The following is a 26,205-nucleotide window of genomic DNA, read 5'->3' as shown; positions in this document are numbered from 1 at the left end:
TCTTTGTCTCTATTTTATTGATTTCACCCCTGAGTTTGATGTTTCCTTCTGTCTGCTCCTCATGGGTGTATTTGCTTCTTTTTGTTCTAGAGATTTCAGGTGTGTTGTTAAAATGCTAGTATGAGATCTCTCCAGTGTCTTTATGAAGGTGCTTAGTGCTAGGTACTTTCCTCTTAGCACAGCTTTCACTATGTCCCACAAGTTTGGGTGTGCTATGCATTCATTTTCATTGAATTCTAGGAAATATTTAATTTCCTTTTTCATTTCTGCCTTGATCCAGTGGTACAGAAGTTGTTCAGGTTCCTTGAATTTATAGACTTTCTGTTGAAATCCAGCTTTAATTTGTGGTGGTCTGATAGGATGCAGGAGGCTATTTCAGTTTTCTTGTATTTGTTGAGACTTGCTCTGTGACAGAATATTTGTTCAGTTTTGGAGAATGTTTCATGAGATGCTGAAAAGAAGGTATATTCTTTTGTGTTTGAGTGAAATATTCTGTAGATATCTGTTAGGTCCATTTGATTAATGACATTCATTATGTTTCATTATTTCACTCTTTAGTTTTTGTCTGGATGGCCTGTTTATTGATAAGAGTGGGATATTGAAGCCTCCTACTATCAATGTGTAAGGTTTGGTGTGTGATTTAAGCTTTATTAGTGTTTCTTTTACAAATGTGGGTGCCCTTGTATTTGGAGCATAGATATTGAGAATTGAAATGTTATCTTGGTGTATTTTGTCTTTGTTGAGTATGAAGTGTCCTTCTCTATCTCTTTTGATTAATTTTTGTTTGAAATCTGCTTTGTTACATATTAGAATAGCCACACCCGCTTGTTTGGAAAATCTTTTTCAACCTTTTACTCTGAAGTAATACCTATCTTTGTTGCTGAGGTGTGTTTCTTGTAAACAGCGGAATGATGGGTCCTGTTTTCATATCTGTTCTGTTAGTCTGTGTCTTTTTATTGCGTAATCGAGTCCATTGATACTGAGAAATATCAATGACCAATGCTTGTCAATTCCCTATTATTTTGTTGTAGTTGTTTGTAGTGTGTATGTGTGCTTCCCTTCTTTGGGTTTTGCTGATATGAGGTTATTTATTGTATATTTTGTCATGGGTGTAGTTAACCTCCTTGAGTTGGAGTTTTCTTTTCAGTACCTTCTGTAGGTACTAAATATTGTTTAAATTTGACTTTATCATGGAATATCTTGTTTTCTCCATATGTAGTGATTGAAAGTTTTGCTAGGTATAGTAGTCTGGGCTGGTATCAGTGGTCTCTTGGAGTCTGTAGCACATCGTCCAGGTCCTTCTGCCTTTTAGAGTCTCCGTTGAGAAGCTGAATGCAATTCTAATAAGTCTGCCTTTATACGTTATTTGGCCTTTTTCCCTTGAAGCTTTTAATATTCTTTCTTTGTTTTGTGTGTTTAGTGTTTTGATTACGATGTGACAAGGGGATTTTCTCTTCTGGTCCAATCTATTTGGTGTTCTGTAAGCTTCTTGTACCTGAAAAGGTATGTCCTTCTTTAGAAAAAGTTTCTTCTACAATTTTGTTAAAATTATTTTCTGGGCCTTTGAGCTGGGAGTCTTCTCCTTCTTTTATTTCTATTATTCTTAGGTTTGGTCTTTTCATATTATCCAAGATTTCCTGGATGTTTCACATCAGGAATTTTTTTTAGATTTGACATCTTCTTTGGCTGATGTATCTATTTCTTCTATCCTATCTTCAACATCTGAGATTCTGTCTTCCATCTCTTGTATTCTGTTGGTGATGCTTGCATCTGTAGTTCGTGTTTGCTTACCTAGAGTGCCCACCTCCAGAATTCCCACAGTTTGTGTTTTCTTTAATTACTTCTGTTTCCATTTTCAGGTCTTGAGCAGTTTTATTTGTTTCCTTTAACTATTTGTTTTTTCTTGGCTTTCTTAACATTCTTTAAGGGATTTATTGATTTCCTCCAGCTTTTTTTTTATTGTCTTTTTCTAGTTTTCTATAAGGTATTTATTCATTTTCTCTTTTAGGACTTCTGTCATCTTCATAAAGTTGGTGTTTATGAATAGCTATGTTGGGCTATTCAGGGCTTTCTTGCTGGTATTGTGGGGCTCTGGTGGTGACATAGTCCCCCTAGCTGTTGTTGATTGTGTTCTTTTACTGATGTTTAAGCATCTGGATTTCAAGCGATTCAAGTTCTAGGTGCTGATTTCTGACTTTATCTTTGTTGAAAAAATGCTGTTTCTTTCTTGGTTTCTGTTTCTTCTCTTGCCTTCTGAATGGAGTGCCCTGTGGTTGAGCAGAGGGTCCCCATCTGAGTTGGAAGCTGGATTTCTGATGGTCTGGATGGCCTCTGGTAGGGCAGGGGGTTTCCACTCAAGGGGCCTGGAGTTCTCGTAATGTGTACGGCCTCTGATCTGGCCAAGGGCCCTCTGGGGTTCAGGATGCTGGTCTGGCTTCTTGTAGGGTAGGAGGCTTCTGCCTGGTTTTCATGGATCTAGCCTAGCTTCTAGTAGGACAGAAGGCTTCAGCTGACTTTCAGGGAACTGGCCTGGCTTCTGGTGGGGTAGGAGGCTTCCATTGGCTATGTGGGCTGGGATATGGTAACAAGGAGAGGAAGGCAGTTGGGATTATGCTGGGCAGCATGGGCTGGCTTGGAGGGGCAGTCTTCCTTGGGTTCAGGATGCTAGCCTGACCTCTGGTAGGGTTGGAGGCTTCTGCTGGAGGTGTGGGCTTGGGGTATGGTGATGCAAACTCATGTTTTTAAGTCCTCAGGAGACAAAGCGTTGTCCACTGAGCTATCTCAGTTTAATGAACTGCTGTGGTCTTGAAAGAGGCACTTTAAGACGGTATTGAAAGGATCCATTCTTATAAGCATGTGGGTCGTACTAATGGGGGTGTAACAGGAACATAGAGTTCGACAGATCTAGATTTGTGACAGTAAAGCTTTTCCTGGCTGCGTTGCAGCTTTGGACCAATATATAGTTATTCATCTAAAGCTCTTTTGTCCCATTAATACAGTATGCTTTGGTGTCGTTATTAGGTGTTTGAGTCTAGTGAAATAAGACTCAAGTCTTCTTTTAAAGGAGCTATGTTAGGATGAAACTAATTTTTACTCCCTCCCCTTGCCCCTCTTCCTTTCCTCCCTCTGCCCCTTCCCTTTCTTTCATCTCCTGTCCAGTTGGCTTTGAATATTTGGGCCTTTTGTCAGATTATTGAGACTTTTAGTGTCTTCTTGAGTCTCTGGTAGCTTTGCTCTTCTGGCTGTGAAAGGTAGATGTAGGGAAAGTTACTTTATGCTAGCAGTCAGGGATCCAAAAACCAGTGTTAAGTCGGACTTAATAATTGGATCTGAGGACATGGGATACCTCCTTTTAACACTGGAAGTTTTTAATTAGCTTGAGTCCTATGACTTGGGAAAATAAGGTTACAGCATTTTGTTGTCTTAGTTGATAGTGCTGGGCAATCTTCTTCCAGGGCGAAGGTTAAAGGTAACCCCTTGCAACACAGCATGGCACGATAGCCTTATGCATTCCTTCTGTTAATTATAAGCCCTTGCTTTTCTCGAACATTCTCAGGTTGCTTATTTAAAAATGTGGACTACGCTTCACTAAAAATAAAAATATATTTTCTTTGTCAGGGACTGTGGTGATAGTGTAACTCTTTTGGCGCCTAGAGATTTGCTCCCTTCCCTGGGCATTTTGTGTCTTCTAAGTATTCTCTTCACCTTGGTTTTGGTCTCTGCCTGTGACATTTAAATATGTGAATGATATGCACTGTTTACCTAGTATTCTAATTTTCCTTTCTTTCTTTTTTAAATATTTGTTTGTTTGGTTGGTTTGCTGGGGTTTTGTTTTGTTTACAGAGCTGAGGAATCAAACCCAGGACTAGCACATGCTAAGCTTGCACCCTTCTGCATGCCTAATGAACTAACAAATTTAAGATTTATTTTATTTTAGGGTTTGCTTCTGGTTTTTGAAGGCAAAGTCTCAGGTAGCATAGGCTAGCCCTGAATGCCTGCCTCCATCTCCCAGGTGCTGGTAATATATGTTTGCGTGTGCATGCTCGTGCACGTGCCACGTGCACATGAGTGTATGTGTGTGTGTGTGTGTGTGTGTGTGTGTTACCATATTTGGCTCTTAGCACTTCCTGATGTGTTTTTTTAAAATGTTAGTATCAGCCAAATATTTATTAGAAAATATTAGTGTCAGCCAAATATTTATTAGAAAATGTTAGTATCAGCTAAATATTCATTAGATCATTGCTACCTAAGAAGAAAAGAAAAAATAACATAAAAGCTTATTATTTTCTTGTGACATACCAAGAATAAGAGATACAGCACAGATATCTCTACTTTGTAACTTTGGTGGTCCTTTGAGGGACCACAGGATGTGGTGAGTTGTCAGGGAGTAGAAGTACTTTTTTTGTGTTGAGCATCCATTATCCATTTCCTGGCTGTTTTTGCTTTGCTTGTTTTTGCTCTGTGTTGTTACCATATTTCAAGGAGAAGTGGCTAGAACAAAATCACGTTTATTTATATTAGTGTCAATGGACTGTAAACCATGAAAAAGCTTAAAAAAGAATAAGGACCTGTATGTATGTCCGAAATATTTAATAAATAAGAACCTGGGTATGGTGGCTGTAAGTCACAGCTGTCTGGGAGGCTGGGAGGAAAGAAGATGGCTTGAGCCAGGAGTTCAAGGCCAACCTGCGCCACAGTAAAAACCTGCCTCTAAATACAGCTTTAGTTGTGGTTGTTAGTGTCACTATAGAAGCAGTCTGGGAAGTTGTCCCCACACCACTATGCTTTATTCTGTAGCGAGGTCCAGCTAAGATTTTCTTAGAAGGCTGGACTGTAGCCGGTTTAGCTTCCTAAGGCCCCGTGGTTTCTGTTGCAATTACTCAGCTGTCTCACTGCTACTCCGCTGTTGAATTCTGCTGGTTAGAGAGCATAGGCTAACCAGCTGTGGGTGTGAGTGACCCAACTGTGTTCCAATAGAACTCTACAAAAAAGAGGTGGCTGGCCTGCCTTTCCATCCTCTATATAGCATCTAGCAGAAGTCATTCACAGGCATGTACTGATGATGCCCTATGAAAAATATCGCTAAGGATAATTTGTACAATCCTAGAGGCCTCTGATTTTGATAGTATTCCAACAAATGTGGTCTGCACTGTTTTCCAGGTGAAGTGTTCTGATGGCTCAGATGTCCTTTAAGATGTCCTAGGGGGAGATGAGACATGATAGTGCACGGTGAGAGGTAGAGAAGAGGGCGAGAGGAGCAGGAGCTCAGCATCATTCTGATTACGCAGCAAGTTCCAGGCCAGCTTTGACCAGATGGGACTTGACTTCATACACATCACAAGAGAGACAGAGTCAGAGGTAGGGAGCTGTGAGAAAAGGAGGGAGGGAGGGAAAGATACAGATGACAGACAGACTGACTAACTGGCTCTAGGGGAAGACAAAAGCAAATTAGGTGGGTCTATATAAGCTGAGTTTGACAAAACGTTAGTAACTACTGAAGTGATGGGTACATGACTTTGCCACTTTGCCCTCTACTTCTCTCTGTTCTCAGATGGTCATGGTTGGTCCCTGCATAACAGTAAATGCAACAGCCCCTCCCTTCTCTTCCCACACCATAGAATAGGAAGGAGAGTAGGAAACCGAATTCTAAGTTTTATCTTCAACCCAAGCAGGGAGCAGCCTCAACAGCACTACAGAAAAGATGGCTGCCAGATCTGAAGAAGTCTGAACAGGCGAATGGAAAGACCCCCAGAGGTGACACCTGTCCTCGCAGATCCCCAGCAAAGCCAGGCAAGCAAGGACCCCAGAGTCAGTGGCTAGCCTCAGACTCCCCAAGAGCAACAGTCGGGACTTTATCAAATCCTCTAGAAAGAAGTTCGGCCATTGAAGCAATAAAAACAGAAACTGTAGCTACAGAATTGGCAGCAAGCATGGAGCCTGTTGTCTATAGAATTAAGATGAAAACAAATGCAGAATATATATTCACAGAGCAGAATGTGCAACTCTAAAGCCTCCCCAGGGTGGTGAGGAGAATGAGGAACCAAAACTGTATAAACTCATGCTTCATATGTACAGCCACCAACGGTGGGACTAAAACTGTATAAACTCACGCTTCGTATGTACAGTCACCAATGGTGGCCATCTAAGAAAAATCCAGCAAAAGCTTCCTATAATAAGGGTTGAGTGAGGTAAGCAGGAGGGCAGGTAGATAATGAACCAAACTGAATGGAAAAGAGGTATAACGAGCCTCAGTATTCATAATAGAGGGAAGAGTTTTGTTTTAACATAAACTATATTTTCTACAAGCCATAATTATTGACATTGACTTAGCATTGATTTGAGGAGGACTTGTTATTTCACAAGCACTACCAGCAACAGAGACAATCAAAAACTCTTGTCCCGTGGGTCAGAGAATACAGCAATAAACTAAGTAAATAGTTTATTTTTAAAAGAGTTGGACCTACCAGAACCAGGGAAAAGTTAAGTTTGGAAAAGGCATGCACCCGAAGGCGATGAGGAGAGGCAAACGCTGCATCAATATTTCACACGAGGGACCAGAGCAGACCTTGCCCAGCAATAATAACATTCAAAGAGCTAAGGGAAGAGAGGGAGCCAAGTAGTCACGAAAACCAACAGTATAACCTGAAGCTTGCAATCCTCCTGCCTCCTTTTCCTGGGTGCTGGGGTGACAAGCATGCATCCCCATGCTATAGTTTATTGAGGAGGAAACTGTTTTAAAGAAGAAAGTGGATATCAGAGACTATAGCTAGGGATGTGGTTCAGTGAGAGTGCTCGCCAAGCATGGCTGAGGCCCTGGGTTTAATTCTCCATATTGACAAAGAGAGAGAGAGAAAAAAAACACAGAAACAAACACAAAACTCGAAAATTGCAGAATGGAAAAGAGTAACTATGTGGTTTATATACCTATGAATAAATGTAAGGAGATTGGACTTTGCTAATGAGAATTCCCAGATTAGATCACAAAGAAAACAGACTGACTCAGAAAGAAGAGTAAAATAAAGGGCCAGGAAGAGACACAACAGGTGTACACAAACTAAAAAACACAGGGTGATGAATGTAACGTTGGATACTACACTGCAGCACGGAGAGCATTCATGAGGGCAGATGTGAGATCTGTGGAAAGTCTGTAAGATGCTTCTCTGATATACAGATAAAGATTCAAGCTGGGTGTGGTGGCACATGCCTTTAATTCCAGCACTCGGGAGGCAGAGGCAGATGGATCACTGTGAGTTCGAGGCCAGCCTGGTCCACAAAGTGAGTCTAGGACAGCCAAGGCTACACAGAGAGACCCTGTCTCGAAAAAAATAAAGATTCAAAGTAGAGATATGTAGAGTTCTTGGGTACATCAGATATAGTAGCATACACCTATAATTCCAGAGGTGAGTGGATCTCTGTGAGTCCAAGGCTAGCCTGGTCTACACAGTGAGTTCCAGGCAAGCCAGGGCTACATAGTGAGACCCTGTCTCAGACACAAAGATCCCTGGATACAAAGACTTAAAATCTTATAGAGGTGTTTCCCTAAGCTAACCTGTGGAATTAACTTGGTCTTAAAACAAAATGCGTAGCATTTACTGAGCCCTCACTGTATTCCTGGTGCTGTTTGAAATGCTGTATGTATGTTACTAATTTAGTTCTCAAGATACTAAAATTTACCATAAACTGGACTGTGGCGCCATCATGGTTTACAGAACAATCTGTGAACTTTCTCTCTAGCAATTTAAATGATTTATTCACATTTTTTTCTAAATATTAGTGTCCGAGGTACTTTCTTATTGCTGTTAGGAGACACTATGACCAAGGCAACTTATAAAAGAAAGCATGGGATTGGGACTTGCTGTCAGAACTCAGAGTTAGTCCATGGTCAGCGTGGCGGGCGGCGTGGCAGCATGCAAGGAGCTGGAATGGAGCTGGAGCTTTTATTTTTTCCAGAAGCAGCAGACACAGAGAGACATTGGGCTTGGCTTGGGCTTTTGAAACCTCAATGACACACCTCCTCCAACAAGGCCACGCCTCCTGCTCCTTCACAGACAACTCCACCAATTAGGGACAAACCATTTAAACAGGAGAGCCTAAAGGGGCCCATTCTCCCTGGAACCACCACAGTTAGCCTTAACATTCCTACCATCTTTAGGTAGGAGTTAATGACAGTCCTGTGTGCTGTATTTCAGTTGAGTTACGGTATATTTTCTCAGCACCCTAAATGGGTCCTGTTGTCTTGTCGGGAGTTTTAGCTATTTAGTGCCTTCCTGTCTTTTTCCTTTCATACTTTTGGGGACTGGGAAAGGGAAAGATACAAAGGAAGGGCTTAGAAATGTATTCAGTATTCTTCTTGCAGCCTCCTTTAAATCTGAGAGCTTCAGACCTGGGCTCCCAGCTGCAGCCCTGGCCTTTGAAGATGCGGCAAAAGTGTGTGAGTGTGCTTTCCTTCTCATGCTCTGGGCTCAGGCACTGAAGTTGCCTGTCCAAGATTTTAATAAAGAAAGTAAACAGCGCCGACTCAAATACTGAGAATGCATGGGGCATCTCGTTCTTATCAGTGGTGCGATAGGAGGACGAGACGCCGATCTGCGGTCTAATGGGGAGAGGCAGGGGAGGTCACAGTGGGTAAAGCTTAGCCAGAACTGCTTTTAAAGTCAGTAAAATTGATTTGTCAGGTATGATTCTCATTTTGTTTAGTAGGAGACTGTACCTATCTGTATGTATGGAGATGCGTTTGTAATGGTGAAACACACTGAAATGCTCATTGCTAATAGCCTGCCATGCTAGGAATCCCTTTTCTTGTTTCTGTCTGTTTGTATTTTCAACTTTTCCATGAAGAATCTGTAATACTTACACACTCAAAAGGTAGTATTATTTGGGACACAAGTGTCTCAAATTGGTCTGCCCTGACAGTTTACCTGGCTTTTGTCTTGTAGGTGCACCAGAGGCCGGCATCCTGGCAGAGCTTGGGAGCTGCGTATTGCAGTACAGTTGCGCCCTCTGATGGTGAGTTTTGGCACATCCATCTTATGTCTTTTCCCCCCCTCCTTATAGCTTAGTTTTCCCAGATGTTTTTAGTCAACACATAAATTTATTTTTAAAAATAATTTTGTTACACTTACTTATTTGGGGGCGCATGCATGACACGGCATACATTTGGAGGTCAGAGGACAACTTGAAGAGGTCGGTTCTGTCCTTCCACCATATGAGTCCCAAGGATTAAATTGAGATCTTCTGGCTTGGCAGCAAACACCTGTGCCTGCCAGGCCATCTCTGCAGCCCAACTTACTGTCTTGTAAACCATACTCCTCTTGGGTCCTCTTGGGAGGTCAGAGATAAAGGAAGGCTAGAGAAGGGGTGTGGGACTGGGATGAGGATGAATGCAAATGGCTAACCAAGAAAAGCTAGCCTGTCCATCAAGTCTTTACAGGTCCATGACATTCATTCGCGGTCAGAAACAGTGGCCTTGACTACTTGCATCAAAGGGGTGCTGCCTCTTAGTATCTCCTAAGCGCTGGGTTCTCACACCCTGGATACTGTCCCTTCGTGGCCTCACAAGCAGCTCAGTGTCTGTGTGGCCCCTGTTCTTTCTCTCTCTCTCCTTGGGCACAGGCTTCCCCCCCCCCTTCCCTTTCCCCTCCCACCTTTTTTTTTAAGAGTTGGTTTATTTTATTTTCTGTGAATGAGCGTCTTGCTTGAATGTATGTCTGTGTACTGTTGTATGTCTGTGGCCATGGAGGTCACAAGGAAAGTATTTTGATTCCCTAGAAATGGAGATATGAACAGTTGTGGGCCTCCTTGTGAGTGCTGGGAATCAAGCCCAAGTCCTCTGCAAAAGGAAGTGCTCTTAACCACCAGGCCGCCTCTTCAGCCCCATGGGGGCCCTTGTTTAGCGCAGGAGGGAGGCAGATGCCTGGAGATCAGGTATGAGCCATTGTACGTGTTCACAGTGGTTCAGACTGCCCACAGAACTGAGACTTTGCTTATTTTATTTTCAATTTACATAGCTTGGCTTAGGGCTTGACTATAAAACGTCTTTGAGTGAACCTTAGTTTCATCCTGTTCTAAACTCAACTCTATATGCATTAATTCAGAGACAGCATGCATTAAAAGGGCATCCTGAAAACTCCCAAAGACACCAAAACAGAAGCCCACAATGAACCGTGCAATCCCCAGCATCCTCTGTGCGCTGTCAGTTTGAGTTTCACGGTGAAACCAGAATTCTTTCCCCAGTGCTGTTCTGTAACCTGAATGCACAAACACAGCCTTTGGACGGAAACCCTTTGGCGGCCACTCCTTTCTATTCAGAGCGACTGAGAGGGAAATTAGGATGAAAGTAAAAAGACGAAAATGCTACCTGGCGTCCTCATTGTCCCTGGGTCCTGAAGACACACAGCTGCCAGAGAAACACTAATAATGTTTAAGTTGTGCTGCAGCTACAAGACAGGAGTGTGTCAGGGCTCGGTACCAATGTGCACCAGATAGCAGAACTCGTCACATGGCCGAGAGGCAGAGGTCCGTAATACCTCCTCCTCCCTCCTCTCCTAGCGACCCTCTAACACTGGATGTCACACATGACCACATCTGCACCTGTGTCACTCCTGAGTCCCATCCCTTTCCTTGCCCTTTCCAATTAAGAGATGGTCTCTTTATGTAAGAACTAAGCCACAGTGCCGAGTCTCTTAGCTCTTGCCAACTATGAGTATTTCATTCAAAAATGTCTAGCTTTTATAATGTATGAAGATATTGTATATTCAATATGAGTATATGGGTATAACTCAGTAAATGTTTAGAAATAACATTTTCGGTATCAACCAAATCATGCTTAAAGAGGAAGCCCGGGTGCTATGGTTGTTATGATAATCATGGGGATTGATTTGAGCTAATGAATCCATATAGGTATTTTTTTTTTTTTTTTTTTACTATTCATTGAATCTGCTGTGTTCCTGTATGTCAATCCATATGGAAGTACCCAGCAACTTAATAGTGCTACAGTTGTACAGGTGTGATAGAATGTCATCCAGTTCATGAATGGCTAATAAGTTATCCCTGTACTCTATGAGAGGGTGAAAGCAGTGTTTGTACAAAGGATGAAAGCAGGGCCTGGAGAGGCAGCTTGGCAGTTAAGATGCTCTTCCAGAGGATCTGAGTTCAGTTCCCAGCACCCATGTCGGGTGGTTCACAGCTGCCTGCAGCTCCAGCTCCAGGAGTCTGACATTGGATTCCACAGGCACTCATAACTTACACAGGTTATTAAGAAATAGAAGCACAATATGATTTGATTTGATGCAGCCCAATATTCTTGCTGCCTTCCAATTATACATCTTTTGATTTCATGCCCCACCATGTGTGTGTGTGTGTGTGTGTGTGTGTGTGTGTGTGTGTGTATGTGTATGTGATGGTGGAGCTTGAACCCAAAGCTTTACAAGTGCTAAGCAAACACCCTACCACTGAGCTATACCCTCAGCCTCTTATTTTGCACTGCAAAATTTAATTTGCCTTAGGTCAGTACAGGATATCAGAAACCTTGCCTAACATACAGTAAATAAAATTTAGTCACCATTAACAGACATTCTTACCTTCATTTGTCATTATTGATGGGTCATTTAGTATCTCAAGGTTAATTGGCCCTCAGTTTTAAATCTTCAGCCTAAAATGATATTACATAATATTATAAATTTAAAGATACTGCCTCTCAATAATTTTATTAACTATCATTTGAAAGATCTTCTAATTGTGATTATATAGCAGCTGATATAAAACATAGATTATCTTAAACATTTAACTTCTCTACCAAAAGCAATCTAGTACATTCTCACTTGTCTTGTGTCATGTGTCGTAAACACTTTTGAGGACCAAGCAAAACCCTAGACTGGTTCCACAGTAACAGTCAGGTGCAAGTGCATGGACACCCCACCCATACCCCTGTTTCCTCTCAGTATTATGCTTAGGGTTGCCAGGACATGTGTGGCCCCGTTCTGCTGCGTGACGCATAGCCACCGGGGGCAGCTCTTCACAACCTGCTTCCTCACCCGTGAAGACGTAAGAGAAGTGTGCGCTCGCATTACAGATGCAGCACTTCTCTAAGGAGGGCTTGCGATGAGAGCAGAGCCCCGACAGCCAGGACGCGTGGTCTCCAGGTTCTCATTTCAAGTTTCCTGGCCCCAGACTCTCCCCTGTAAATGAATAATAGTGAGACTTTTATGGGATATGGTTTGGACCTGCTGAAAGCCTTCAGGTTCCCTTTCCCGTTAATGAAAGCCAAGGATGAAAGTAATTCCGACATGGAGGCTGGCTAAGATTTATCGTTCAGCCCTGTAGAGTTTTTTGAGAGTAAAATAAGGTGATATTACAAACGGCAAGCCAAGACCTCATCTTCCTCTGTGTCCAGAGAGTGAATAGCAAGCTAGAACAGACAGGGAGAAATAGCCTGTGTCATTGCCTTCAGTTTCTTTGTCTAGAGACGCAGTCCGCTCGCTTCCCAGTGCATAAGAATTACAGCGGGAAGCGTGTGTTCCTTGCACTCAACAAAAGGTATTACTGCCTTATAAAACTCGTTTGAGGACAAATAATTTTCTTAATGAAAGTCCCTGGAAGTCCTATTTAGTGATGGCATGGATATTTATAATTCTTAGGCTAGGATCTGTGAGTGGGTTGCAGAGCTAGGTAGACACCCCAGTTTTTCCTCCACTTCGGTTTCTGCCCTATCACTTTTATTTTTACCTTAATTTTTTTCAGCGCTTCATACATGAGCACTGTGTTTATACCATCCCCTATCAAATTCACAACCTCTTTTTCTTTAATTATGATTGTTTCACCCACACAACCTGCTGAGTCCATTTAGTGTAGCTTGTATATACGTGCGTTGAAAGCTGACCACTCAGAGTGAGCTAGCTCATTGGGGGCTTATCCCTGGAGAAAACTGACTCTCTCTCTCTCTCTCTCCCAGTGGCTGTTAGTTGCCTGTACCTCTTAATCCAGAGCTGGGGCCTGGGAAATTTCTCCTGCCCATGTTGGCATGCTGACTGGTGTTCTGCTTATGTAGAGCTTGCTTAGGCAGCCATATTGTTGAGATTTCACGGTTGCCGTGCCACTTCCCTGCCAAGCCTGGGAAGCTCTGTCGAGCAGCATCTGGAGGGGAAAAGGGGCATTTGTGTTCTTACTATCGGGCTGCAAGAGCTCTGTATTAGTCAAGGTTCTCACAAGAACAGAAGGATGGAACATTGGATAGATAGATAGATAGGTAGATAGATAGATAGATAGATAGATAGATAGATAGATAGATCGATAGATAGGTTATTTATTAGAGTGGCTTACAGGCTGTGGATAGTCCAACGGTGGCTGTCTCTTGGCAGAAAGCCCAAGAATCCAGTAGTTGTTCAGCCTTGGGGTCGATGTCTCAGCTGGTCTTCAGTCTACACTGGAGTCCTGGCGAAGTAGGCCAGCAAAGGCATGCTTCAGCATCAGAATAGACGAGCTTGCCAGCAAGAACGAGGGCAAGCAGGCAACGAGCAAAGGTTCCCTTCTTCCCTCGTCCTTTTATAGGGGTTGCCACCTGAAGGTGTGGTCTCCCAGCCTCTCTCACAGGCACGCCTAGATGCTTGCGGTTCAGTTGATACAAGATGTGGTCAAGTCTACAGCCAAGGTTAGTCCTGTATCTACTCCTTGTTATTTGAAGCCAGGGTTTGTAATAGAGCTCAGGTTGGCCTAGACCTCAGCCATCCCCCTGCCTCAGCCACCTGAGGACTAGGACGATAGGATTATAGCCAGCACACGCATCTCAGGTCACTTCTGAAAATGGTGTAAGGGGAAAGGTTTCTTGAGGTGAGAGACACTGTTAGTAACCACTCATGCACAGATAGAGTTCTCTATTGTCACCACCATATCAAGTACATATGTCACATATCAAGCACATATGTCATATCTTGAGTACACATACCACATATTGAGTATATATGCCACATGTCAACTACACGTACCATATATCAAGTACACATATCATACCAAGCATACACATCACATATCAAGTGCACTTCTTTTATGTATTGATTTATTGATGCTTCTGAGGTTATTTTGAAGTAAGTACATACTATTTACATGTGTTAATTGTAGACAATCCAGGGGTGTTTCTGTATAGCACGTTAAGAGGCTTTTTTTTTATCACCAAAATAAAAGTTAGTTCATTCTACCAACATGTAATTTAGTGATTAGCCTCACACACAGTTTGGCCAAAAACCATGCCCAGAGGGTAGTACTATTAAAATATTTGTTTCTAGATATAAAAGTAATAAAAGTATCTGAGATATTACTGAAAGGAACAAACTCTATTGGAGGACATAGAAAAAACAATAACCACAGAGCTACGCACATTCGTGTTTGTGAAGATAGTGTTGCCAAAATTGTTCATCCCCCACTGAATCATAAACTGGCTTTAATACTAGTCACAACCCAACTGAGACTGATGGACTTGGAAAACTGTACAGACAGCTAAGGCAGATGTGGGGTGGGAAAGCAAAAGGGGCGTGGCTTACCAGACAGATGTGGCATGAGAAATCAAAGGGGGCATGGCTTACCAGACAGATGTAGCATGGGAAAGCAAGGGACGTGGCTTACCAGACAGATGTAGCATGGGAAATCAAAGGAGTGTGGCTTACCAGACAGATGTGAGGTGGGAAAGTAATGCTTACCTAAAGCATGTACTAATTGCTATCATCAAAACAGTTGACACATTGGTGTGGGCAAGATTATTGCATCAGGTTAGATAAAGCTTGTGCCAATGGAAATTTGAAATATGATAGAAATACTTCCATAAATCAGAGGCAGGAGAGTAGACTATTCAATAAAAGGTGCCATAGAAATTGACTTTCTGTATCAGAGAAGTTCCCTGTGCTTAAGGAGTACATTGTAAAACACACAGCTCCATAAAGAAAAATACTGCAAAGTAGAAGCATTGGACTGTACTGTTATCCCTCTCTTCCTTTTGTATTTGTAGTGAGGAAAATGTGTTGTTGTTGTTGTTGTTGTTGTTGTTGTTGTTGTTGTTTAGTGCATAAGTAGTGCCATATTCATATAATGAAATTGTTATAGGTAAGTAAATAATACAGACATAAGATTCAACCCCGATAAATCTCAAAACAGTAATGAGCTTAAGAGCAGGTTGTGGAAGGGTGAGCGCAGCAGGGCCATCTCCTTATATAGTCTGCATGCACCCAAAGCCTGCGTTTACCTCTGGTGAGTTACTACAGAGGGGCTTGAGTCAAGGTACCTTTATTGTCATGGTTCTGTGAAGTGGTGCTTTGGAGCAGTGTAGCTGAGCAGGCTGGAGGCTAGTGAGGCTGTAACCCCATGTCATTGAAGGCTGCCGCCATATGAAGACTTCAGTTGCTCTGCAGAATCCAGTTCTAAGGCTGCCTGCTATTGAGGTGTTGTTGAGAGGTACCGCTTCCTCTTTAGGCTTCTCCATAGGGCCACAGGGTCATCCTTGTGACCACCAGCTCTCCTCAGAGCCGGGCATCCAAGAGAGCAAGACAGACGCAAGCCATTCAGTGCACAACCTCAGCAGCTGCACACCACCACTTGTACATTCTGCTAGTTGCACAGACCAGTCCTGACTTGATGTGGGTGGGACCACACAGTTGTGTGAGTGCCTATAGGTGAGAGAGCGGTCATAACGAGACTTCGTGGAGGCTGGCTATAATACTATATGTGATTCACAGACATGGATGTGTGCATATGTACCTGTCTGCATCCATGCAGTTATGTGTATGTATGTATGTATGTATGTATGTATGTATGTATGTATGTACATATGTATATATGTTTATGTTATAGGTGAGAGTAATAAAAACCAACTTCTAATCTCCGAGTTGTGATTTCCTTTGGAGAAAGAAAACTCACCCTGGTTCGGTGTCAATAACTGAACCTGAGCAAGGCTAGAATGAAGAACTGTGGCTCATAGGAGAAAGAGATGGTCGCAGCCTAGACTAGGACAGTGCTGGCAGAGAGGACTGAAGGGACTAGAGATATTTTTTAATAGAATGAAAAGCCACTGTTACGCATTAGTAGGGGAGTGCCAGGTTCTAGCATGAGAAACAGTCAGATGCTATGTCGTTCTCCTGCTTGGACAGAAACTAAATAGTGGTCTTAACTGAGATAGTAGATGGTGAGAGGGAAATGGGTTCTGTTTGCGGCTGTGAGTTTGCAGTCTCCTGTGGAAAGCTCATGTATCCCACACAAGTGCTGGAGCCATTGGGAAAGCACCAGTATTTGCATAGTAATTGAATTTGGAAAGATATGAAATTGCTTGGAGAATATGTGGGTTGAGAAGCCCAGATTCTGGGGTGAAGCACTTAGAAACTTTTGAGGAATGCATGGAAGAACTGCTCGTGACTAAAAGTTAGGTCTAGACGGGCATAGTGGTGCACATCTTTAGTCCCAGCACTTGGGAGGCAGAGGCAAGCAGATCTCTGTGAGTTCAAGGCCAGCTGGTCAACATAGTGAGTTCCAGGGCAACCATGGCTGTGTAGCAAGACCTTGTCTCAAAAAAAGAGGAGGAAGAGGAAGAGGAAAAAAGAAATGAGATAGAAAAGCCAGGGAAACAGTGCCAGTGAAACTAAAAGAAAAATGTTTTTTAACCAAATGAAGTAATTACATCATTGAATATTGATAAAAACAGGCAAGCCATTAGTTTTAGCATCCCAAACATCATATGTGATCTAAGAGAAATGACTGCTGAGCCAGACATGTGGTCCATGTCTGTAGTCCTAGCACTCAGAAGAATTAGTCAGGCAATGAGAACCTCTTACGTTTGACCAACTGTGACACTTGAATGTGATCTGATCTTGTTAGACTTTAATTTTCATAGCTGTAAAAGAAAAAGTTTCTTGAAGAAGAATGCATGATTCTCTGGCCTCCTGATAGTCAAACCATGTCACTGTGTCTCACCTTTGTGGTGAGTGGTGCTACCAAAAGTGGGCAATGTGTGAAGAGACCATACGTGACAGAAATCATCTGTGTCACAAAGTTCAGCTCTGGGGAACTTTGTAAATCCCACCCTACAGGCACGGCTTTGTCTACTGCTCCCTTCCACAGCGAGCCCTCAACACGCAGGGTCCTGCGTTTGGTTTGTAGAGAAGATCCAACCCGTTCTTTTGAACAATAACCAAAGCGTGTAAGACTGCATCAATTTGTCAGTGGTGGGTGACTGATTGGTTGGTTGGTTTTCCGGTCAAGATCTCCTATACCCAATCCTGACCTGGTCCTTGCTAACTGTGAACTGATTCTCTTGAGTTCTGGGATTAGGTACCACCCCCTCCCTCAGCTTGTGGGGCGTGAGGGAGAATGAAAGGGGTTGTTTTACAAGCACTTAGGCCTTAAAACATTTGACCAAATAATAACATTCACCACTGGCCTTCCTTCTTCCTCCCCCACCCCACCCCACCCCACATGAATCCGCAGCTCTTGCTTTATTCCGATCTACCCCCAGTCTCCATATCTGGGGCTCCGGCACCTTCATCTCCTACATAATCCATATGTTCTGCTTCGTGCTTAAAGCTCTTGTCAACATTCTGACTGACTCTACATGTTTATGGTGGCAGCCCTGTGGCTCCTAAGTCTCTTTGAAGTGACACCTTTGGTGACCATGCTTATTGATTCTTATCTTATTAATATGGAAGTCAAAGCAAATGGCCCCTCGCTGAGCTTATATTTAAAGGGCTATCTCTGGAGAGTCGCGGGTGCTCTGGCCCTCCTTGTAAACGCCCATTGTGACGGTTCTCTTTAACCAGCCTTTCCTTGACCTATTGTTAAACTTGGCAAACTTTGATAATTGCCTTTCTTTAGGTTGCTAACCAAGAAATCTAACATTTACATTACAATCCAGTGTGTGGGAAAGAGGGGGCCCTGGGGATTGCTTTGAAAAGCAGTATTATAATGAGGGTTTGTGTATGCCATGCAGAGCTGCTCAAAGGTTTCCTATTTTATTCCTTCGTGTCTTCAAGGCTTCATAGCCCTTAAAGGAAGAAGTTAAGCTGTGCAAAGGATCTTCGTTCTCTCTGTTGACTTTGTCTCCGTTGTTTTAAAGACAGCAACCTCGAGGCGCTTATCCATGAAACTGACGGTTTACTGAAATGTTCCGAGCCTTAACTGTATAATGATCAAAGAATCCTATCTTTTATTTAAATTCCCTTCTGCCTCCTTTAAGATCTGCATTTAGCTGCTCTTTTGCATAACAGAAAGGAGATAATTGCAATAACTATGCCAAATGAATAAGTTAATCACATAATTTACTGTCATTGCTGTCTATAGGGGAGGCGGCCCTGTTTACATGCCAGAGGCTCTGAATACTGTGTTCTTTTTGAAAAGGAAAATGACAACCTTTTCAAATACATTTAGATGTTGCAAATATGTTCTCCTGTTGTTGGTGTCCGTGTTTGTTTGTTTGGCCCATTCCTTGGAGAGCAGACTCTACCCTGTGACTCAGTTTCTTTTACTTTCTATGTCAAGTTTCAAGTCTATCTGCATCCGTAAAGTGCTAACTCTAATAGGAATGTCTGCCCCTCCACAAACAGCTGAAACCTACACAACCTCCCTATGACAACAATTTTCAGGAATCTGGACAGCAAGCAGCACGGTCCTGTGATCCCAGCTAAAGGGAAACAAATGGCTGCAGTTGCGTCCCCAGCTCCCCAGCAGAAGGCAACCTCTAGACTAGTCCACAAGGAGGAGACGCAGCCAGGCCCAGGGATGCTCGATAAAATATAAGAACAGACCAGGGCAGCTGAACAAGCCTTGCTAGGTAGCTGGGATTGTGTGACAGTGATCCTCAGGGGGAGCTATGAAGAGCCAGGTCCAGATCCGCTAACGGAAATGAAGAACAGACCGGGTAGCGGAGGCATCAGGATGGCTCATCAGCTGGGAGGGGACTGAGAAGAAAGTGAGCCTGACATCCGCATAGGTTCCTGTGAGCCCGGCTAAAGTCTAGAGCGCAAGAGTGGCTAGAAAGACTTTCTCAGAAAGTATTTTCCCAGGAAATGTAAACATGAATGAATCTCAGTGTCCATATAAGGCCAGGGGTCATTTTCTCTTCCTCCAGCCAAAATAAACATCACCCACACGTGTAGACACCTTGCAGAGATTTCCAGAAAGGTCACCTAGGAAGTAACCTAGCGGTAAAGGATTCTCTACCTCTGTAATGAAAGAGTTCTTCAAAATCTTGAAGGATCAAATTATTACATAAGTGATATTGCTATACTCAAGAAACAGTGCACAGCAATACAATGTGAGAATATATAACCAGCAGCCAAAGCTAACTAGACAGCGGAGCATCAGGGGACCAGCCCCAGCTCACCCTACACAAACCCAGGATATCAGAGACAAGAAGTCAGTGGCCGGGTGTTCAAATGGCCATTGTAACTGTGATCCTTACATTCAGGAGAGAAAGGGAAAATGTGTAACATGGAAAGAGAAATGGGGCTGTAGGAAAATTCAAGTGAATTTCTGTAGGGTTTTTTAATATTTGAAACTTAAAAACCATACAGAAGGAATTAACAAGAAGACAGGCGCTGTGGAAGAAAAGATCTATGACACTGAAGTAAATAGCATTTAAACGGATCCAGAAGCTGAGAGCGAAAGCAACCCAGAGGATATGAAGACAGGTTCAGCGAGCATTGAGACGGTATCATATGACTGAACACAAGCACAGTTAGGACTTCCAAGAGGAAGGGTGGAAGACAGAAAAAAAATTAAATAATGGGCAGATTTTCTCCAAGTTTGGTGACCACATTATGAATACACAAATCTAAGACATTCAGCAATTTCCATAGAGCAACACCGGGCACGCCATAATCGAACCATTGACAACCATGCTAAACAGGAAGTGTGAAGAATCCACATAGGAATACAGGTGCATCATACACAGAGAGGAATGGATACAATATGCCCAGATTCGTATTTCATGTGAGACAAGACTGTGAAGTTGATTCTTACAAAGTGAGGCGGGGAAAATCTGTCAACTAGATTTCCTTTTTCATACTAAAAATATCTCTCAAAAGTCAAGGTGCAGTGACTTTCAGACATACAAAAATGGAAAGAAGGCATTGCCAGTGCGTTTGTGCAACAGTGATGTTTAAAGGGGGTTCTTCGGGCAGAGGGAAAATGGTGAACTAGGGTACTGAATGAAGCGTGAACACTTTGTAAATGGCCACTATATTATTTAGAGAATAATGTATGCTGGTTTTAGATTGATTGATTGATTATGTATGCAGTTTCTGCCCGCACGTCAGAAGAAGGCACCAGATCTCACTAAAGATAGTTGTGAGCCACCATGTAGTTGCTGGGAATTGAACTCAGGACCTTTGGAAGAGCAGCCAGCGCTCTTAACCCCTGAGCCATCCCTTCAGCCCAAGAATAATGTACGCTTTGTTCAGCACCGGCACAAAGGTTTTCCAAATACTGACTTGCAGGTGGTCGAACCTGCCACAGGTGGACACTGACTGTGCCTCAAGAGCCTTCCGGGGGCTTTTAAACAAGTAATCATAGCAGCTTTATTGATGCTAGCTAAAGATAAAAAATAGCCCACTTCCTATCAGCAGGTGCAAAAACAAACTGCAGTGGCTCCGTGCATGAAAATAGTATTTGGCAGGATGAAGATGTCAGGATGAACCTATTACTTTGCGTGTTAACCTAAAATTTTTTATTTTTATTTTTTAATATATTTTATTAATTTATTCATATTACATCTCAATTGTTATCCCATCCCTTGTATCCTCCCATTGCTCCCTCCCTCCCATTTTCCCCTTACTCCCCTCCCCTATGACTGTGACTGAGGGGAACCAACAGAGCAGACTACAATCGGCTACAGCGTGCATGCATCCCATTTACCATGCCAAGGGAAAGACGCCACATACAAAGAGTGACAAGTCCTACACCTCAGCAATACACTACAGAGTCAAATACAGTAGCTCTAAAGAGCACTCCCAAAGTGCGTAGGGATTTGTAGGGGTGGGCCTGAGGGAGTCTGAAGGAATGACAGTGGCATTCTTGGTCTTGAGCTGTGTCAGAACTCATCAAATATCTGTTGAAAATAAGAATTGCTGGGGGTTTGTTCTGGGGACAGACAAGGAACTCGGGTATGAGTGACAACTCTGGGAAGTTCGATGCTTTTGGGATCTCTGGGACTGGTTCTCCTAATCTGGGTTTTGAGGGGCGTGGTGCTTCTGAGACTAACAGAAGGGGCCTTTGGCTTTTTAAGGTGATCTCAAGTTATTTCTTAGTGATCAGCCAGCGTGCTGCGTGTCGTCAGTGGTGTGTTCCATTTCTTCCTTACAACATCTCTTAGAGTTAGAAGTCCGCTCTCTATGTGGAAAAAAGTGTCAAGCCCACAGAAGTTATATAAGGATGCTGAGCAAAGACCCAATCCACATTTTCACTCCAAAGCCTGGTGCTAGTATCATCTTTAAATGCTCAGCTGCTGATGTGAGGTTTGGGGCTGAAAACTTTGCTTTAAAAAATATATCTGAAGATTATTCTTAGGAAAGGTCTCCTGAGATTCCTTTTACTAAGGCTCTGTGTATCAAAACTGCCAAAAAGAAGAGGAAGAAGGAGAAAGAGAAGAAGGAAAACAGAGAAGAAAGGGGGACTAAGGAATGCTGTCCATGCTCTGTGTGTGTGTGTGTGTGTGTGTGTGTGTGTGTGTGTGTGTGTGTGTGTGTGTGTAAAGTCCCTCAGTTGGTGGCTTGCAGTTCATACATTTCTGCTATGAAATTCTGTTGAAGCTTTCACTTCTGGCTGGTCTCAGGAGTGACCTCACGGGGATACTCACATGTACTCCAAAAGGGCTGGCTTGTGTTTTATCACATTGCACATGTGTGTTCTGTAACTGACTCTTTAGATATATTATACCTTAAGCATAAGTGTGTGATCCCGAGGAAGAGCCTCAGTTCTTGGTAGACTTTGGGAAGAGCTTTCAAAAACTTTGGACCCCACCATTGACACAACCTCCTATGGGCTGCATCAATCATCTCCACATTTGGCTACTTAATACAACCTTCCCAGGTGGGATTGGGACTTGACTCCGCCATATCAAGAACTCCCTCTGTTGTATTCCACAAAAGCCCTTGTCCATTTTTCCATGTCTGAAAAACTAATCCCTTGACCTTTTTATCTCGCATGACCTAGAATAGCATTAAAAATTCTTACTCTTAATCCTTCTTTTTTTTTTTTTAAGATTTATTATTGTGTATACAGTATTCTGCCTGCATGTACACCTGCAGGCCAGAAGAGGGCATCAGATCACATTATAGATGGTTATGAGCCACCATGTGGTTGCTGGGAATTGAACTCAGGACCTCTGGAAGAGCAGTCAGAGCTCTTAACCGCTGAGCCATCTCTCCAGCCCCATCTTAACCCTTCTTTAAAAAGCATTTTCAGTCACAGGAATGGTCGTCCCACCACGGCTAGGAATAATGATGAGGTGGCTGTTACTTACAACAAAATCTAATTGTCATGTGTTTGTGGGTCTCTTTGCTCAGATGTGACGGTGGTTTATCAAAATGGGTTACCCGTGATATCTGTGAGGCTACCGTCCCGGCGTGAGCGCTGCCAGTTCACGCTCAAACCCATCTCCGACTCTGTTGGTGTGTTTTTACGACAACTGCAAGAGGAGGACCGGGGAATCGACAGGGTCGCAATCTATTCTCCAGGTAAAGTCGCCTCCATTTTGAATCCTCACCTCCACTTCCTCATGCCCCCCACCCCAAACAGCTCAGTGCACAGGATATTGTGCTGTTAGCTATTTCCGTCCCAGTGGTCCTCGGGGCACAATGTTCAGTGTCCGCAGATGTGGGCCCACAGGGAGTCTCCTTCAAAAGCAGCTCGTGTCCAATGCCATCCCAAGGACAAGCAGGCACTTCGTGTCACTGAGGCTTCTTATTACCATAGCTCCAGAATATGTTCTTCCGGGAGTGGAGCCCTCAAATGTTTACCAAAATAAGAGTCTGGGATTTGAGACTATACAATAAGACACTAACATTCTCATTTGATGTAACATCTGTTCATTTAAGTGCAGAACAATAGTTTTCACTTTGACCTAGAAAAATCTTTCAAACCTACAGGAAGAGACTTAGTAACTGCACATTTATCCTTCACTTAGGGTCACCAGCCGTGACACCTGCCGACTTGTGTCCTTTCGGTAGTAGCTTTGTGCTTTAAACACTCTAAACTCAGCTGGTGATATGCTTGGTGGACCCATTTGGTGCCCTTTGCTCCCACCCATCCCTCCCTACTGAATTAATTAGCAACTTATGGGTGGCCGGGCTGCCAAGTACCATACGATCAATCGATCGATCAATTGGTCAAAAGCGCCAAGTCTGTTACTCACCCAGCTCTTCCCACAGAAGCCCTGGAGATCTGGGACCAGCAGTTATTTCACTTGTTGCCACAGCTGCAGGAAAAGCTTGTTAAGTCGTCAGAGTTGGCCAAAACACAAAGAGCATTATACATGCTGATCTGTTTAGCATAGGCCTGGGGTGTGAGGCAAAGTTAACAGAGACGTAGCAGGGGTGAACGCACTTTAAACCTATTTGAGAGTTGGGGTTTGTGTTGTAGTTTTGTTTTCCTGATCACTCTTAGGTAATTATGGGCCTGTGACAAGTTTCATTTGCAATGTTCACAGATGGCGTTCGCGTTGCTGCCTCTACAGGAATAGACCTCCTCCTCCTCGATGACTTCAAGCTTGTCATTAATGACTTAACGTACCACGTACGGCCACCAAAGAGAGGTAAAAACGGCCTTAGTGAGGTTTTGTAAATGTGTGAAGGCCTTTGGAAGGAACTTAGTTTTTCCCTGAGTAACTGTGAGGAACAGACAACATTAGGACTTCCTGCTTTGCCTCTAGCGAGACTGTCCCAACTCAGAGCTCCTGAGTGCTTGGCTGGCTGTCAGCACCTGAATTCCTTGTTGGTCCTGGAGTGTGCTGTTGTGCCATCTTCCCAAATGTTCTTACCGTAAGCTTTTTCCTGACACATTTTTCTCTCTTTAAAAAAAAAAGCGTTTATTATTACTATTAGTGTGTGTGTGTGTGTGTGTGTGTGTGTGTGTGTGTGTGTGTGTGTGTGTACTGTAGCACATTTATGGAAGTCGGAGAACAACTCTTAGGAATCAGTTCTTTCCCTCACCATGAAAGTTCCTCAACTTGAAGTCAGGTCCTCGGGTTTGGCAGCAGGCATCTTTAACCCCTGAGCCAACTCCCCAGCCTTTTGTTTTCCTTGAAGAAGGATTTCTATTGGCTTCCAGGTCCAAGGGTCCGTCGTGTCAGGGGCATGTTATTCTTACATATGAAACAATATGAAGGGGATTTTCATGCTTAAATAAAAGCTCTCTCTGTTCTGTTAAACACTGTATGAGGCATTAGTCATGTTTCTTCTTTGATGGTTTAAGTTCAGCATTATAAAGTCAGTTATTGTACAAACATTCCTTGGCTTCCTGTAGGGTTAGTAAGTCCTCTTGTGTTCTAAATACAAACTATATTTGATACATCTGGCTTACCAAAGCTTATGGCTTAGTTTAGTTTACCTTAAGCTTATACAGAACATATCAAATATGTCTGAATAAAATCATCTCACAAAGAGACTGTTCCATCACAAAATGCTGATAATCTCATGTACAACACACAGCAGGGTATTCTTTAGACATAATTGGATGCACATGTGAAAAACACAATACCAAAGTAATACTGGCAACCCATATAGCATATGATAGGCTCCTGGTTGACTGATTATCTCTCTGATCACATGACTGAGTGGAAACAGCAGTTGGCAATCTCTGCCAGATATCACTAACATGAAAAAAAGATCAGCTCTCAAAATGGGAATCTTGGTTCCTGCTGAATGCACAGTTCCTTCTCACACTGTAAACATCCTCAGAGATGAGGACCCCCTCCCTCCCCCCGCCCCCTGCCCATGGGTATCTTGTGGATGAGTGGGAGGAAGGAGTGAGGGAGCCGGAGGGGTAAAGGACATCATAAGAAGACCTACAGAGGACATCTCTTTTAAATCCTGCTCTTAAGAATTGGATCTAGGGGCTGGTGAGATGGCTTGGTGGTTAAGAGCACTGACTGTTCTTCCAAAGGTCCTGAGTTCAATTCTCAGCAACCACATGGTGGCTCACAGCCATCTATGATGTGATCTGATGCCCTCTTCTGGCCTGCGGGTGTATATGTAGGCAGAGCACTGGATACATAACAATAGATAAATCTTTTAAAAAATTGTTTTAAAAACATTGGATCTAAGTCAGACACAGTAGCACAAGCCTTTAAACCCAGCACTTAGGAGGTAGAGGCAGGCAGATTTCTGAGTTCAAGGCCAGACTTGTCTGCATAGTGAGTTCCAGGACATGCATGGCCACAGAGAGACACTGTCTGCAGGGAAGGGGGGAGGAAGAAAAGAAAGAAAGAAAGAAAGATAGATAGATAGATAGATAGATAGATAGATAGATAGATGAGAATGAACTGGATCTAATAGGCTGAAGAGATGGCTCGGTTGTTAAGAGCAGGTGAGTTGCTGCTCTTCTGGAAGACCCAGGTTCAGTTTCCTGTATCCACACCACATAACTCACAGTCGTATGGCTCCAGTTCCAGGGAATCTAACATCCTCTGGCTTCTGTGGAACACCCACCCACGTACATGTAAATTTAATAAACAAATAAACTTGAAAAGAATTGCATCTATTATAGAAAAGGTTCAGAGTGGAAGCCTAAGTTTAAGCACCCACACACAGCAGCCCACGTCAGCTTTACCTGATCACCCTCACACCTCAGACTTGGGGCCTTTCTTCCCTCTCCTCCCTCTTCTCCATCTTCTCACATTCAAATCATTTCGGCTCGTCCATGACACCCTAAAAGATCACATGCATTATTTCCCTGGCTCCAACAAACCTGAAAGGAGTGACTTCTGAACTCTGCTTCTTCTTTTCTTCTGTAAATGCTCTCTGGGAGGGCAGGCACTGTGACTCGTGATCAGTCTGTCTGGAAGGAATTAAGTAACTCAAATGTGGAGCATCTTGATTGTCCAGAGACCAGACTCCCTTGCCTAACAACAGCGAATGAACGAATGAATGAAGAGCGTAACACTCAGGAACATAAAGATACGGAATTCCCATACACAACAGTACAAACCAAGTTTTCATTTGGTGTCATGACTAATCCAGTGAC

The 26,205-nt window shown here is 43.1% G+C and overlaps 1 protein-coding gene across 2 annotated transcripts in view; it reads left to right on the top strand.

Moving 5' to 3' along the window:
• The window catches only part of MCU (mitochondrial calcium uniporter), a 172,038-nt gene that overhangs the window by 128,642 nt on the left and 17,191 nt on the right, over positions 1–26,205 (top strand). For both annotated transcript variants that reach the window (XM_084753597.1, XM_084753598.1), the window contains 3 exons: positions 8,937–9,006; positions 22,530–22,700; positions 23,672–23,776. In XM_084753597.1, coding sequence (XP_084609723.1) covers positions 8,937–9,006; positions 22,530–22,700; positions 23,672–23,776 — 346 coding nt within the window. The remainder of the gene's footprint in view (positions 1–8,936; positions 9,007–22,529; positions 22,701–23,671; positions 23,777–26,205) is intronic.

Source organism: Acomys minous (assembly GCF_964271855.1).
Source record: "Acomys minous genome assembly, chromosome: 13".
In the NCBI taxonomy this organism is placed as follows: Eukaryota; Metazoa; Chordata; class Mammalia; order Rodentia; family Muridae; genus Acomys; species Acomys minous.
This window is presented reverse-complemented; position numbering and strand designations above follow the sequence as displayed.